The sequence below is a fragment of the Salmo salar genome, chromosome 14 (genome assembly GCF_965601325.2).
Source record: "Salmo salar chromosome 14, fSalSal1, whole genome shotgun sequence".
Lineage (NCBI taxonomy): Eukaryota > Metazoa > Chordata > Actinopteri > Salmoniformes > Salmonidae > Salmo > Salmo salar.
The window spans coordinates 23,424,178-23,441,397 of NC_138304.1; the positions used below are offsets into that span (position 1 = coordinate 23,424,178).

The 17,220-nt window shown below is 39.4% G+C and overlaps 1 gene segment (V, D, J or C); it reads left to right on the forward strand.

Moving 5' to 3' along the window:
- The first annotated feature begins 8,754 nt into the window (after window positions 1–8,754).
- LOC106569096 (T-cell receptor alpha chain V region CTL-F3-like) lies at window positions 8,755–10,667 on the forward strand. The segment is given in 3 exon segments: window positions 8,755–8,949; window positions 9,291–9,298; window positions 10,562–10,667. Coding segments are annotated over 3 exon segments (309 nt in total).
- The last annotated feature ends 6,553 nt before the right edge of the window (window positions 10,668–17,220 follow it).

Here is a 17,220-nt window from a genome sequence, read left to right on the forward strand (position 1 = left end):
AAAGTCAAATAGTTCCATTACCGTTCGTAGAAACATGTCAAATGTTGTTTACAATCAATCATTAGGGTCTTTTTAACATAGACCGTCGATAATATTCCAACCGGACAATAGCGTATTCAACTATGGATTATTTTGAACCAAACCAACATTGTTATTGAAGTAGAAGTCCTGGGAGTGCATTCTGACGAAGAACAGCAAAGGTAATAACATTTTTCTTATAGTAAATCTGACTTTGGTGAGTGCTAAACTTGCTGGGTGTCTAAATAGCTAGCCCAGTGATGCCGGGCTATCTACTGAGAATATTGCAAAATGTGCTTTCACCGAAAAGCTATTTTAAAATCGGATATATCGAGTGCATAGAGGAGTTCTATATCTATAATTCTTAAAATAATTGTTATGCTTTTTGTGAACGTTTATCGTGAGTAATTTAGTAAATTCACCGGCAGTGTTCGGTGGGAATGCTAGTCACATGCTAGTCACATGCTAATGTAAAAAGCTGGTTTTTGATATAAATATGAACTTGATTGAACAAAACATGCATGTATTGTATAACATAATGTCCTAGGGTTGTCATCTGATGAAGATCATTAAAGGTTAGTGCTGCATTTAGCTTTGGTTTGGGTTTATGTGACATTATATGCTAGCTTGAAAAATGGGTGTCTGATTATTTCTGTCTGGGTACTCTGCTGACATAATCTAATGTTTTGCTTTCGTTGTAAAGCCTTTTTGAAATCGGACAGTGTGGTTAGATTAACGAGAGTCTTGTCTTTAAAATGGTGTAAAATAGTCATATGTTTTTGCATTTGAGGTTTTTGAATAACGCACCACGGGATTACACTGGCTGTTACGTAGGTGGGACGATTTCGTCCCACATATCCTAGAGAGGTTAAAGATTGCTATTGCTCCTTTAAGAAACAAAGTGCTTGGCTTGGAGGGAACCACTGTCACTGTCCTACATCTGGAAATAGCAGTAGAATCTATCATCAAACCAGTGCTGGCAAAATGAGAATAATCCATCCATGGATGATAGATACAGACTTACAAGGGAATTGGTAGCCTGATAGTCTGTTAGGTTATCTTCTTACATCTAGACGTTCCGCTAGCGGAACACCGCTCCAATATCCAATGATAGGGCGTGGCGCGAAATACAAACTCCTCGAAAATCCGAAAACGTCCATTTTTCAAACATATGACTATTTTACACCATTTTAAAGACAAGACTCTCCTTTATCTAACCACACTGTCCGATTTCAAAAAGGCTTTACAACGAAAGCCAAACATTAGATTATGTCTGGAGAGTACCCAGCCAGAAATAATCAGACACCCATTTTTCAAGCTAGCATATAATGTCACAAAAACCAAAACCACAGCTAAATGCAGCACTAACCTTTGATGATCTTCATCAGATGACACTCCTAGGACATTATGTTATACAATACATGCATGTTTTGTTCAATCAAGTTCATATTTATATCAAAAACCAGCTTTTTACATTAGCATGTGACGTTCAGAACTAGCATTCCCTCCGAACACTTCCGGTGAATTTACTAAATTACTCACGATAAACGTTCACAAAAAACATAAATTATTTTAAGAATTATAGATACAGAACTCCTCTATGCACTCGATATGTCCGATTTAAAAAAAAGCTTTTCGGTGAAAGCACATTTTGCAATATTCTGAGTAGATAGCCCGGCCACCACAGGCTAGCTATTTTGACACCCACCAAGTTTGGCACTCACCAAACTCAGATTTACTATAAGAAAAATTGAATTAACTTTGCTGTTCTTCGTCAGAATGCACTACCAGGACTTCTACTTCAACAACAAATGTTGGTTTGGTTCCAAATAATCCATAGTTATATCCAAATAGCGGCGTTTTGTTCGTGTGTTCAAGACACTATCCGAAGGGTAACGAAGGGTGATGGGCCCGCGCGTATCGTGACAAAAAAATTCAAAATATTCCATTACCGTACTTCGAAGCATGTCAAACGCTGTTTAAAATAAATTTTTATGCGATTTTTCTCGTAAAATAGCGATAATATTTCGACCGGGAGTCGTTGTTTTCGTTCAAAGACTGAAAGAATTAAATGGACTCTTCACGTCCACGCGCGCACCCGTCTCATTGTTCTCAGATCGACCACTATCCAAATGCGCTACTGTTTTTCAGTCAGGGACTGCAGAGTCATCGTTCAACGTTCTTGTGCCTTCTGAGAGCCTATGGGAGCCTTAGAAAGTGTCACGTTACAGCAGAGATCCTCTGTTTTCAATAAAGATGCCCTAAAAGGCCAAGAAATGGTCAGAGAGGGCACTTCCTGTTTGGAATCTTCTCAGGTTTTGGCCTGCCATATGAGTTCTGTTATACTCACAGACACCATTCAAACAGTTTTAGAAACTTTAGGGTGTTTTCTATCCAAAGCCAATAATTATATGCATATTCTAGTTTCTGGGCAGTAGTAATAACCAGATTAAATCGGGTACGTTTTTTATCCGGCCGTGCAAATACTGCCCCCTATCCCCAACAGGTTAAGGGGAGGGACTTATGGTAGAGGAAGGGCTGAACAGCAGTATATAAACATAAAACAGGAGGAAACTTTCAGAGAAGGCTTAGATCTTTCTGTCAGTATGTCTCTGTTAATCTAAAATGGTGTTGCTGTATTCACTGTTGTTCCTGACCATATTTATTGGTAGGCAATACAATACAATTCAATACAACACAATGCCATAATTGTCCATTTGAAATAAATTCAATTTAAATACATTTTCATTACCAATTAAATGTATGTGTATTAAAACTTTTCTCTATGCAGGTGTCAGTTGTGAGGACCTCACTCCACTCAAGAAAGAGTACTGTTTAGAGGGAACCCCTCTTACCCTGTTTTACAACTACTCCAGGACAGCTACTGCTGGAGATGAAGTCTATTGGTATCACCAAGACACAGGTTAAAGGTGAAAGTTCCTCCTGTACATCTCAGGTTTTTATTCTATTTAACCTTAATTTAACTAGGCAAGTCAGAAAAATTCTTATTTACAATGACGGCCTACCCCGGCCAAACCCTGATGTTGCTGGGCCAATTGTGCGCCGCACTATGGGACTCCCGCCACGGCCGGATGTGATGCAGCCTGGATACAGAGTTTATAAAGAAAGCAGATCATCTGAACACTCAAATATCTACGAAACTCAATGAAGAGTAAACCATTTGGATCTGGAGATCTCCTCTGCTGAAGTGAGACTGCTCTGTACTACTGTGCTCTGAGGCCCACAGTGACAGGAAACCCAGAAACACTACAAAAACCTGACCATAATAAATTCCTACTAGTAAACACCATGTAATAGGCAAGCATCTGCATATAAATAATCAGATCATGTTCATGATTATACATCAATTAAGTCATATTTGTTCATCAAAGATTATAATGTTGATGTAATGTGGGTCCATTTACTGAATAGGAGGAGCTAAGATGAGAGGTGGAGAGATGATTCTCCTCTATCTGACTGGAACAGTGGGACGTCTTCAGTTTTTCTTCCTGATAACACACTGTTACACCCATCACCATGTTTCTCTACCCAGTGTTTCTCCTCTCTGCACATGTTGGTGAGTATTAGTCTGACATTACATACTTTTAGTTTATTGAAGGTAACTGTCAAGTGTTATTTGAAAATAGCACTTCCTACCCAGATTATTTGCAACCCCCCCCCCCCCCCCCCCCTATGCTGCTGCTACTCTCTGTTATTATCTATGCATAGTCACTTTAATAACTCTACCTACAAGTACATATTACCTCAATTACCTCGACACCGGTGCCCCCGCTCATATAAATACCATTGATGCCATTTTACTGTCATTTAGTAAACCAAACCTTCCTCACCACCACCACACTTCATTAAGAGCCACCATTGTATGGGTTTTATGTCAGTGGGAGGAGCTACAGAAATGATCCTCTTCGAACTGTACGTATGATTACAGGAGACATATTTTTGTTAATTAGTTGGTCCAGCATATACAGTAGAAGAATATTAATTGAATATGTGTACCTTTTCAAACATGTATTTTCAAATAAGTTAATCATACTCACTTCATAAAACCTTTGTCATTGTCAATACTTGCCATATTATTTGAGCTAGACGTAGGCATTTCACTTAGTACTGCAAAGAGTGCTAATATAATACTGAGGAGGTAATATTGACCAATACATTTCCATACAGTCTATCCTCTCTCTGAAAATGCTCCTCCTTCATGTCTGTCAGTTGATGGTGATATACAGGCTGAGATGGACATGGAAGAGAGAGAGAGGATCTCTACCTCTTACTGTAACTCACAGTCACTCTCAGTGTGTTCTGTATAACCATGGTACTCTGTCTGATCATCTGGCTGGTTCTTGATGTATTCTGCTTCGGTATGATGGAACCTTTTCTCTCTGGTTAATATCATCTTAAACAAAACTAAGTGTTGAAGCATTAAATAGATTGATAACAAGTAATAATAGGAGAATAACATATTTTGCATCTCTTGCAGGTGACAGTAATGGTCAGATCATTAAGCCAATCTCTTCTGCTGAAGTGAGAGACTCTGCAATGTACTATTGTGCTGTGACAGGAACCCAGAAACTCTGTACTAAAACCTTTCCTTATACTTTCAAATGTAGATATAAAATGTAATTGATTTAATGTAGTCAGTAGGAGGAGCTAAAGCTAAGGATTAGATAATGAATCATTGTGATAAGACATGATTCTCCCTACATTAATAAAATCAATCTAAGCAGGAGGAAGAGCAGCAACAGTTGAAGACTCTTCAAACACAGTATGTGGAAAGAACAGTGATCAGTCTGATTTGTTGCCTTTTATTGTCAGTTTGTCTAACTTACAAAGAACATTGTTACTTTTTTCAATTTTACTGTTCACAACAATTACAGGTAAGAGACAGCATTTGTTATATAAATATTGTCTATTTTATGTGTATTTAATAATAATAATAAAAATGCAGTATCCAAGGAAATTATATCAATCTTCCATGTGGATTTCGGGTTTATGTTTAAATTCTGAAGAGGTAATTACACCCTATACTGATGCAGTGCTGGCTTTGGACACGGACAGAGTTACTCTCTCTTGTAACTACACTGCTGGTGACACTCTTCAATGGTATCAACAATATCCCAAATCACCACCACAGTTATTGGTTATGGAGTTAATGTCTGCAAAAACACCATTTTACTCTAGAACATGATAAAAAGGACAAACGTGTAGATCTGGAGATATCCTCTGCTGAAGTGACAGACACTGCGTTGTACTACTTTGCTCTGAGGCCCACAGTGATTGGAAACTTAGACACACTGAACAAAGATATTTAACATCTGATTAAGGGGAGAAAGATATCAACATGCACATTAATTAATATGTCCAAAACACAAAACCCCTCTAGTCATAACCTTAACCCTAACCTTAACCCTAGCTTTGTGTACACACCCCAGATCAACCCTAACCCTAACCATAACCCTCACCCTGGCTTAATTTCCACATCAATTGTCTATGTCTTCATAATGCATTTATAACATGAATGGAGTGTATTTGTAGCATTAAACCTACAATGTAAGATTTGAAAGGGACATACTCTAAACACATTTGGTTGTCTACCACCCCCAGGGTTGGGGAGTAACTCATTACAAAAAAAACTGTAATAAGTTACATTACCAGCAAAAATATTGTAATTAGATTATTATTTATTAGATTACTTATAAAATCAGAAAGGATGTTTAAGGGAAGAAAATACATTATGACACCTTTCTGATTTCTTAATGAATTCAATTCAGCATTGAAAAAAGGCACAAGTTTAAGTTTGTTCCACCTGAGTGAGTCCGAACACAAGTCAGAGACCACTATGATGACACACCAAATGCGCTTGATGGGCCCCATTTTTGTCTTATTCACATAGAAACGTAGTTATAGATCTGTCATTCTCATTCAAAGCAAGTCTAAGAAGTGGTAGATCTGTTCTATGTACACTATTTCTATGCTCCTTGTTCTTAAGTTTAGTTTTTGCGTCTTTTACTTTCGGTTTTGTACTTCAGCCTCAAACACCTGAAAATACACTATTTTGGTTGTGGAAAATATATTTCACAGTGATTTAGATGGTACAATGATTCTCTACACAATGACTGCTTGTTTTGTCACATAAACTGAAATTCGGCAAACTATTCTAATTTTAGCAACCAGGAAATGGCAGAAAGATTTCTACATATTGCACCTTTAAGGGGAAATACACTGCTGTGAAAAAGTATTTGCTCCCTTTAAAATGTTCTCTACTTTTGCATATTTTTTTTTATAGTGAATGTTATGAGATCTTCAACCAAAACCTGATATTAGATTAAGGGAACTACAGTGAACAAATAACACAAAAACAACATACTTATTTCATTTATTTTCATAAACAAAGTCATGCAATACCCAATGCGCCAGTGTGAAAAAGTAATTTCCCCCTTACACTCAATAACTGGTTGTGCCACCTTTAGCTGAAATGACTCCAGTTTCCTGTAGTTGTTGATCAGTCTCTCACGTCGCTGTGGAGGAATTTAGGCCCACTCTTCCATACATAACTGTTTTAACTCAGCGACGTTTGTGGGTTTTCAAACATGAACTGCTCGTTTCAAGTCCTGCCACAAAAGCTCAATTGGCGTTAGGTCTGGACTTTGACTAGGCCATTCCATTTTTTTTGCCAGACTTGATTATGTGTTTTGAAACATTGTCTTGCTGCATGACCCAGCTGTGCTTCAGCTTCAGCTCACAGACAGATGGCCTGACATTCTCCTGTAGAACTCTCTGATACAGAGCAGAATTCATGGTTCCTTCTATTAAGGCAAGTCATCCAGGTCCTGAGGCAGCAAAGCATCCCCAAACCATCATTGGTATAAAGTTCTTACTCTGGAATGTTTGATTTTCGCCAGGCATTTGGTATAAAGTTCTTACTCTGGAATGTTTGATTTTCGCCAGGCATTTGTTGACAATTTCACCAGACATTTGTTGTGTTGTTTTGATTCCTTAGAGGATTAAGGGCAGTACTTGTCTTCTTCTTCTCCATTGTTTTTGGTGAACAGCATACATTTTGAGACAATATCAATAGAGGGCAGTCATGAGCTGAATAATCTCTATTCAGAACTACTGCAAAGTCATGAAGATGACATTGAGCAGCGATCCAATCCAGAAATCCTAAATGCTGTATGGTTAAAAGTGCATTCAAACCGGTGTCCATTCCACAAGTTACTACCATCTAAATCTATGACGTTAAAATACCTATTTACTCTGTTCCGTCTGACTGCGCAATCCACTGTCTCATCATCCCAGGCAGGGAAGTTATAAACTTGATCTCCACTATAAAAAGCATCTAGACATTATCTCACATTTATTTTAGACTACCAGTCAGTTGAATTTGTGGAGAGATTTGATGCAAATCTCGATAAAGACTCAAAATCTGTCCCCTTCACAATCCAGAGGTTGCAGTTGTCTGACTCTGCTGTGTACTACTGTGCTGTGACAACGGGATATACAGCCCCCTTACAAAAACGATTTGATAGTGTGATATACAGTAAGACTCTTAGAGAGCCTGGTGTAAGCTCCTCCTCAATGATTCCTAAGGCAGAATTAAAGAAGTGGTTTCACAAGCCTATGACTGTCACACCAGCCTTCACTTTGACTCCCCCTCCTGTCCAGCTCAGGCGTTCGGCGTCGCCGGCCTTCAAGCTGCTGCCGAACCTGCTGCTGGCAAACACCCTTCACTCATCAATCCCGGACTTGTCTTGTCATCATTACACCCACCTGGTTCCAATCCCCACTCTATCACTGTATATATACTCCCTCTGTCATTTGTCATTGTAAATGTTGCTTGTTTTCCTGAGAGGAATCTCTTCTACTATTTCCTGTGTACTTTATTATTTTGCACCTTTGGTTTTGTCCCGCTTTTACAATTATAGTGCTTTAATAAACTCAATAAACTAACCTGTGACTGCCTCTTGCCTACTCCTCTCTACACTTGTGACAATGACACAAGTTTGCTCTCTCCTCACCTACCCATCTCTCAGTAGGCATGGACTCCTTGATGAGGAATGTACTGATTCTTGCTGTATTTTTTTTTTTGGTATGATATTATTTTCCGTATTAGTTTACTGCCTTTGCTCCAGTCCCTTTCTTTTTTCAAACATATTTTTCAGTATACCACGACCAGTATTAAATTCATATGTTTTATATTTTCTCCCTAATACAATTGTGTATTACATTATTTTCTAGAATGCAGGGGAGAAGACTTAGACACCAGGATATGTGAAAGCTACTGAGGTAGAACAGATCACACCGGACTGTCAATTTGATGCATTTGATACTTTTCTGGTATAAGCATGAAGTAAATGGCTTCCCAAAGCTCACGCTGGGGCGCTTTTCTTTTGGAACGAAAAATGCCTCTGAGTTCAGCGAGAGATTTGATGCCCATCTCAATGCAGACTCCAAATCAGTCCCCTTGATTATTAAGAGGGTACAGCTATCTGACTTTGCAGTGTGCTACTGTGTTCAGAATGAGAAGTGTATTGATCATTCTTATTATGACTACAGGTAAACAACACCTAAACATTTGAACTCCTTGCATCCTTATAATCAGATTATTGCATTATGGTATTGGTAGTAAAACATATTTTGATAAAGGTAAGTAATTTACATGTGAAAATTAAGCATGTGTTTTCAATCAGCTTTATCATGTATTTTTCCTCTGCAGGAATGGTATCTGGAGACAGTGTGACTCCTGACAAGGAGGAGTACACCCCCACTGAGGGATCATCAGTGACTCTGAACTGTACATATGAAACAAGCAGCAGTAACATCTACCTTTACTGGTACCAACAATACCCTAACCAGGCTCCTCAGTTTCTACTGTATAAAGGTGCTAGATCACAGAGCGGTAGTGAACATACAGTGGGGGAAAAAAGTATTTGATCCCCTGCTGATTTTGTACGTTTGCCCACTTACAAAGAAATTATCAGTCTATAATTTTAATGATAGGTTTATTTGAACAGTGAGAGACAGAATAACAACAAAAAAATCCAGAAAAACGCATGTCAAAAATGTTATAAAATGATTGGCATTTTAATGAGGGAAATAAGTATTTGACCCCTCTGCAAAACATGATTTAGTACTTGGTGGCAAAACCCTTGTTGGCAATCAAAGAGGTCAGACGTTTCTTGTAGTTGGCCACCAGGTTTGCACACATCTCAGGAGGGATTTTGTCCCACACCTCTTTGCAGATCTTCTCCAAGTCATTAAGGTTTCGAGGCTGACGTTTGGCAACTCAAACCTTCATCTCCCTCCACAGATTTTCTATGGGATTAAGGTCTGGACACTGGCTAGGCCACTCCAGGACCTTAATGTGCTTCTTCTTGAGCCACTCCTTTGTTGCCTTGGCCGTGTGTTTTGGATAATTGTCATGCTGGAATACCCATCCAATACCCATTTTCAATGCCCTGGCTGAGGGAAGGATGTTCTCACCCAATATTTGACGGTACATGGCCCCGTCAATCGTCCCTTTGATGCGGTGAAGTTGTCCTGTCCCCTTAGCAGAAAAACACCCCCAAAGCATAATGTTTCCACCTCCATGTTTGATGGTGGAGATGGTGTTCTTCGGGTCATAGGCAGCATTCCTCCTCCAAACAGGACGAGTTGAGTTGATGCCAAAGAGCTCCATTTTGGTCTCATCTGACCACAACACTTTCACCAGTTGTCCTCTGAATCATTCAGATGTTCATTGGCAAACTTCAGACAGGCATGTATATGTATTCTTGAGCAGGGGGACCTTGCGGGCGCTGCAGGATTTCAGTCCTTCACGGCGTAGTGTATTACCAATTGTTTTCTTGGTGACTATGGTCCCAGCTGCCTTGAGATCATTGACAAGATCCTCCCGTGTAGTTCTGGGCTGATTCCTCACCGTTCTCATGATCATTGCAACCCCACGAGGTAAGATCTTGCATGGAGCCCCAGGCTGAGGGATATTGACAGTTCTTTTGTGTTTCTTCCATTTGCGAATAATCGCACCAAATGTTGTCACCTTCTCACCAAGCTGCTTGGCGATGGTCTTGTAGCCCATTCCAGCCTTGTGTAGGTCTACAATCTTATCCCTGACATCCTTGGAGAGCTCTTTGGTCTTGGCCATGGTGGAGAGTTTGGAATCTGATTGATTGATTGCTTCTGTGGACAGGTGTCTTTTTTACAGGTAACAAGCTGCAGTTAGGAGCACTCCCTTTAAGAGTGTGCCCTAATCTCAGCTCATTACCTGTATAAAAGACACCTGGGAGCCAGAAATCTTTCTGATTGAGAGGGGGTCAAATACTTATTTCCCTCATTAAAATGCAAATCAATTTATAACATTTTTGACATGCGTTTTTCTGGATATTTTTGTTGTTATTCTGTCTCTCACTGTTCAAATAAACCTACCATTAAAATTATAGACTGATAATTTCTTTATCAGTGGGCAAACCTACAAAATCAGCAGGGGATCAAATACTTTTTTCCCCCACTGTCTCACTGTTAAGAGATATACATCCAAAATGTCTCGGACATCAACTGAACTGGTCGTAACAAGCGTAACCCTGGCAGACACAGCTCTCTACTACTGTGCTCTCAGGGAAAATACACAGTGATACGAAGTCTATTAGATGCTGTACAAAAACCTGCAGACCAAAAATTCTTTGTTGTTGTGTGGATCATAATTAAACATCAACAACAATTTGATATCGTAATGACAGAGGTTTAGATCAGAGAACTGTGGTCACACATGCTGTGTGCAATCACCAGGTGGACTAGTGTTTCTCTGTCTTCATTTTCAATAAACTGTAAGAAATATGTATTCTTCACTCTTCAATCAGTAGTCTTCAATTTAATTTAGACAGGTATTCTTAATATTGGTTGGAAAAGCACTTGGGAATATGACAAAGTGCAAAAATATTGCTATTTGTAGTTATCCCTCCTCACAATTCACACCACTTGGTGGTGTAGTATGAACGTCAACCTGAAGGGGGCAACCTAACAAAGCACACACACCCCTGAATCAGAGGATGCCATACAGACAGACACCTCCCCATGGTCTACTACTGCATGTAATACAGAACCACATGAAGCATCAACAGTAGGACAGAGGGTGTCAAAGCTCTGTGATAGATAGATCAGCATTGCTCTGTTCCTTACCTTTTCCACTTCAAACTGACTGACTAGTCATGAGAAATTGGCTGATCCTGCATGTTCTGGCTGCATGCTGCTTTGGTATAACATCACTCTGTTCATCTGTCTCTTTCTGTGCCTTTGTTCATTTATTTACATACATTATTATTACAGTATGTAGATCCTATAATTTGTTAAATTTGTTTTACTCTATTTTTCTCACAGAACTGATAGCTGGGGATGAAATTACTTCTTTAAGCCATGAAGTCATCAAGTCAGAGGGAGAATCTGTGACTCTGAGCTGTTCATATGTTACAAGCCAAACGCATCCTTTTCTTTACTGGTACAGGCATTATCCTAACCAGACTCCTCAGTTTTTACTGTATAAAGGTGCCAGATCGAGCACAAGTGAATATATCTCTGATAAGAGGTATACATCCACAACGTCCGATACATCAACTGAACTGATCATACAACATCTAACCCTGGCCGACACAGCGCTCTACTACTGTGCTCTTGACTCAACACAGTGATACAAAATGTATAAGACGCTGTACAAAAACTTGCAACCAAAAATGCTTTGTTGTTGTGTGGAACATAATTATACATCAACCACAATTTGATTTCATATGGCAGAGGTTTAGATCAGAGAAGTGTGGTCACACCTGTGCTGTGTGCACTCACCAGGCGATATAGTGTTTCTCTGTCTTCCAATTCAATGCTCTTTGAGAGAGACTTATTCTTCACTCTAGCAGGTAGAGTTTGGTACGAGGGTCTTGACGTGGATGGTAGTCGGTAGCTGGTCTTCCAATTGTATCAGCCACCAGTCGTGGACCAAGGTTGACAGTAGGACAGAGGGTGTCAAAGCTCTGTGATAGATAGATCAGCATGGTTCTGCTCCTTACCTTTTCCACTTCAAACTGACTGACTAGTCATGAGAAATTGGCTGATCCTGCATGTTCTGGCTGCATGCTGCTTTGGTATAACATCACTCTGTTCTTCTGTCTCTTTCTGTGCATTTGTTCATTTTATTTATATACATTATTATTACATGTTGTGAAGATATATTTATCTTTCTTTTCAGGGTGCAGAGCAGAAGAGAATGTAACACAGCCAACAGAAGATGTAATGGTCGCAGAAGGACAACCAACAACAGTCACTTGTCTATTTGATAAAACTTCTCAATCACCATGTATCTCTTCTGGTACAAACAAATGGCAAATGTCAACCCCATGTTTATGCTGAGAAGGGATAAGTTTTCACCTGGGGAAACTGCTACGGAGTTCAAAGAGAGATTTGATGCCCGTCTGAACTTCACAGCAAAGTCAGTACCCTTGATGATCCAGTGGTAGGCAGGACACATGTCAGTTTTAACATAGCTTTTTCTGATAAAAACTAGTTCATTGCATAATATTAATATAATATTACCATATGTCCCAGCTGCTTGCCGTAGTTTTGAAGTAATCACGAAAAAAAACAGGCCTTAGTTTAGGGCTTTTTTCACCCTGGCTGCTCCTATTAGCTCTATTGAGCACCGTGGCACCAACTCGCCTTCCGAACGTTCTATTCCCAGCTTATTGTTCTACGTCATAATGCCTGCTTTGCTATTGTTGGCAATGAGACCTGCCCACGTTGCTGGAAGTTAAAATGTAAACAACAACAAAAAATGACTCATGGAACTCTGAGATCGTCCCATTGTTTCCTATAGGGAACTGTAGGTATGTATGTCTGTCTATTTTGCCAAATATCTCGCAATGTGTATATTTCGATTTTTTCCATTTGGACACCATTTTAAACATGATTATCTCCTCTTTCTAATTATATACCGCTGGGCAGTGTACTCTGCTGTCATCGATCGCTAGTCCAGAAATAGTCAAAAGTTGACATTTTTTCCCTACTTTCTCGTTATGCAGACATAAGCACACTTGGCACCATCGAGGTGAGGATGTTTACTTTCTACACAATATGTTATTTTTCAGTTTCATCCTAAGAACAGATTGTAATGGTAAAATAAATAAGGGATACATTTTTTGGTGCCATTTAGGTGAAATGGAATTCTTAGCGTCATAAAAGAATATCTGTACGTTTTCACATGATATAATATGTTTATTATACTCACTTCATGGAACATTCATGTAATTGATAATTGCTTTAGGCTACCTTCCTTTTCATGTGAGCTAAACGTCAGACTGTTTTGATCTTCCAGAGGGCACAGGAGACCATGTCCAACAGCAACCAGAAGGTTTGATTTCTACAGGAGGACTGATACACTGAATTGTCAATATAACACCACCAGTGCTAAAAATGCACCTCTATATTGGTACAAACATGGAACAAATGACTTCCCTAAACATATGCTGAGCCGTTTTTCTTTTGGATCTGGAGACAATGCTGCAGGGTTCAAGGAGAGATTCAATGCAAGTCTAAATGCCAAGACACAATCAGTCCCCTTGACGATTCAGAGGTTGCACCTGTCTGACTCTGCTGTGTACTACTGTGCTCTGAGGCCCACTGGGACAACAGTATATACAGCTCCCTTGCAAAAACACTGTGTGTGCATGTGGGTGCGTGTGTTGTGTGACGTTTTTTAAGTCAAGGTGAGGTGTTGCATAATTGAGGCAGAGGAAAGGAAATGCCTTTAATAGCTGACAGTGAGAAACCAGGGGAATCATTCTGTCACAACTATACTTGTGTTCATTCTTTTCACTGTGTTAAATAACCCTTATCCTTCATATCCAATCACTGTGGATGTAGTTACTGAACCAAGTTCTATTTTAGCGCCTGGCTACGCAGACGCTCGTTGGCGTGCGTGAGCAGTTTGAATGAAATTATTAAATTACATGTATGTGTAAATTTGTTTTGCAACGCTTGCGAGAGGTGTGGTCAGCATGTTAGCGTTACCAAGAAAGATTCACAGCTTTAATCGCTGCCAAAGGTGATTCTAACATGTGTTGACTCAGGGGTTTGAATACTTATGTAAATGAGATATTTCTGAAGAAAAAAAAGAGGGAAGGAAGGGAAGTGCTGCTAAGGTACAGAATAGTAGATTTTCGTAGACAGAAGGTGCTCTTTGGTAAAAGGGGTAATTACGGTCATCAAAAAGAAAGGAGGACCAAGGCACTCTTCATATAGTTAATTAAAATGCATTTCGGCTGCATGGCCTTCATCGGGAGTACAAAGATATGATAATACAATGTCGTCTTTTTTCAATCAACCCTGATTTGAAGAGGGATTTTTACTGAATTCACTGGACAACACCTAGTAAGCAATACTATACACATCAAAAAGTGAAATACTGCAGACATGCCACCAAAAATGCATCTCAAGGCTAGAGGCATCAGGACCCCTAGAAAGGTAGTTCTAACTTTGAATATGACTGGGAAAAGTGTTATGAATAGGATATAATCTATTTCACAGTACACCAGAATACAGCAAACATGGACCACAACTGTCTAAACATACCTGAGGGCAATAGAGCAAAAAGTCCACTAGATGACAGCCAAGGGACCTCTTACGACCCTTAGTGGCCTGTAGTTCGGAAATCCCCAAACTTTCCCTTTGGTTTAGCTGTTTAAGACGGTCCCCTTTTGTAATTGAGGCCAGAACACGATCAATACCCATAGCTTGTAGGGAGGCAGGGTTGCCATGTTGTAAGCACTTGTAGTGCCTTGCCATTGGGTAGTCTTCATTAACTACCCGTATGGCATACTTGTGTTCTGCAAAGCGGTCCTGAAGGTGTCTCTTTGTCCGACCAATGTAGAACACCTTACACTGTGGACATATTTCTGTATTTAACCTGTTTGGGATAGGGGGCAGTATTTTCACGGCCGGATAAAAAACGTACCCGATTTAATCTGGTTATTACTCCTGCCCAGAAACTAGAATATGCATATAATTAGTAGATTTGGATAGAAAACACCCTAAAGTTTCTAAAACTGTTTGAATGGTGTCTGTGAGTATAACAGAACTCATATGGCAGGCCAAAACCTGAGAAGATTCTATATGGGAAGTGTCTGACCACTTCTTGGCCTTCTGTAGCCTCTTTATTGAAAATACAGGATCTCTGCTGTAACGTGACATTTTCTAAGGCTTTCATTGGCTCTCAGAAGGCGCCAGAACATGGAATGATAACTCTGCAGTCTCTGGGCGAAAAACAGTAGGGGTTTTGGAGAGTGGTACTTCAGAGAACAATGGCACTGGCAACACGCGTGCATGTGACGACTCCATTTTCTTATTTCAGTGTTTGAACGGATACAACGTCTCCCGGTTGGAATATTATCGCTATTTTACGAGAAAAATCGCATAAAAATTGATTTTAAACAGCGTTTGACATGCTTCGAAGTACGGTAATGGAATATTTTGAATTTTTTTGTCACGAAACGCGCCGGCGCATCACCCTTCGGATAGTGATTTGAACGCACGAACAAAACGGAGCTATGTGGATATAACTATGGATTATTTGGAACCAAAACAACATTGGGTGTTGAAGTAGAAGTCCTGGGAGTGCATTCTGACGAAGAACAGCAAAGGTAATCCAATTTTTCTTATAGTAAATCTGAGTTTAGTGAGTGCCAAACTTGGTGGGTGTCAAAATAGCTAGCCATGATGGCCGGGCTATCTACTCAGAATATTGCAAAATGTGCTTTCACCGAAAAGCTATTTTAAAATTGGATACCGCGATTGCATAAAGGAGTTCTGTATCTATAATTCTTAAAATAATTGTTATGTATTTTGTCAATGTTTATCGTGAGTAATTTAGTAAATTCACTGGAAGTTTAACCTGTTATGGCTAGGGGGCAGTATTTTCACGGCTGGATAAAAAACATACCCGATTTAATCTGGTTACCAGATTAATGGCGTAAAAATTGATTTTAAACAGCGGTTGACATGCTTCGAAGTACGGTAATGGAATATTTAGAATTTTTTTGTCACGAATTGCACTATGCGCGCGACCCTTCTTTACCATTTCGGATAGTGTCTGGAACGCACGAACAAAACGCCGCTATTCGGATATAACGATGGATTATTTTGGACCAAACCAACATTTGTTATTGAAGTAGCAGTCCTGGGAGTGCATTCTGACGAAGACAACAAAAGGTAATCAAACTTTTATAATAGTAAATATGATTATGGTTAGTGCTAAACTTGCCGGGTGTCTAAATAGCTAGCCCGTGATGCCTGGGCTATGTACTTAAAATATTGCAAAATGTGCTTTCACCAAAAAGCTATTTTAAAATCGGACATATCGAGTGCATAGAGGAGGTCTGTATCTATAATTCTTAAAATAATTGTTATGCTTTTTGTGAACGTTTATCGTGAGTAATTTAGTAAAATGTTAGCGAATTCCCCGGAAGTTTGCGGGGGGTATGCTAGTTCTGAACGTCACATGCTAATGTAAAAAGCTGGTTTTTGATATAAATATGAACTTGATTGAACAAAACATGCATGTATTGTATAACATAATGTCCTAGGGTTGTCATCTGATGAAGATCATCAAAGGTGAGTGCTGCATTTAGCTGTCTTCTGGGTTTTTGTGACATTATATGCTAGCTTGAAAAATGGGTGTCTGATTATTTCTGGCTTGGTACTCTGCTGACATAATCTAATGTTTTGCTTTCGTTGTAAAGCCTTTTTGAAATCGGACAGTGTGGTTAGATAAAGGAGAGTCTTATCTTTAAAATGCTGTGAAATAGTCATATGTTTGAAAAATTGAAGTTTTTGTATTTTAGAGGAGTTTGTATTTCGCGCCACGCCCATCATTGGATACTGGAGCAGGTGTTCCGCTAGCGGAACGTCTAGATGTAAGAGGTTAGGCTTCCACTAAATGTCAACAGTCTTTAGAAAGTTGTTTGAGGCGTCTATGATGAACAGAGAGCGAAAAAGAAGGTGGGGAAGTTGGTGACCCAGGGAAGGACATAAAGGACAAAAAACGTTTTTCAAGACAATGGAATCGTCCGGTTGGAATATTACTAAAGTTTCACGTTATAAAGGCCCTAAAGATTGATGCTATACAACGTTTGACATGTTTGAACGAAC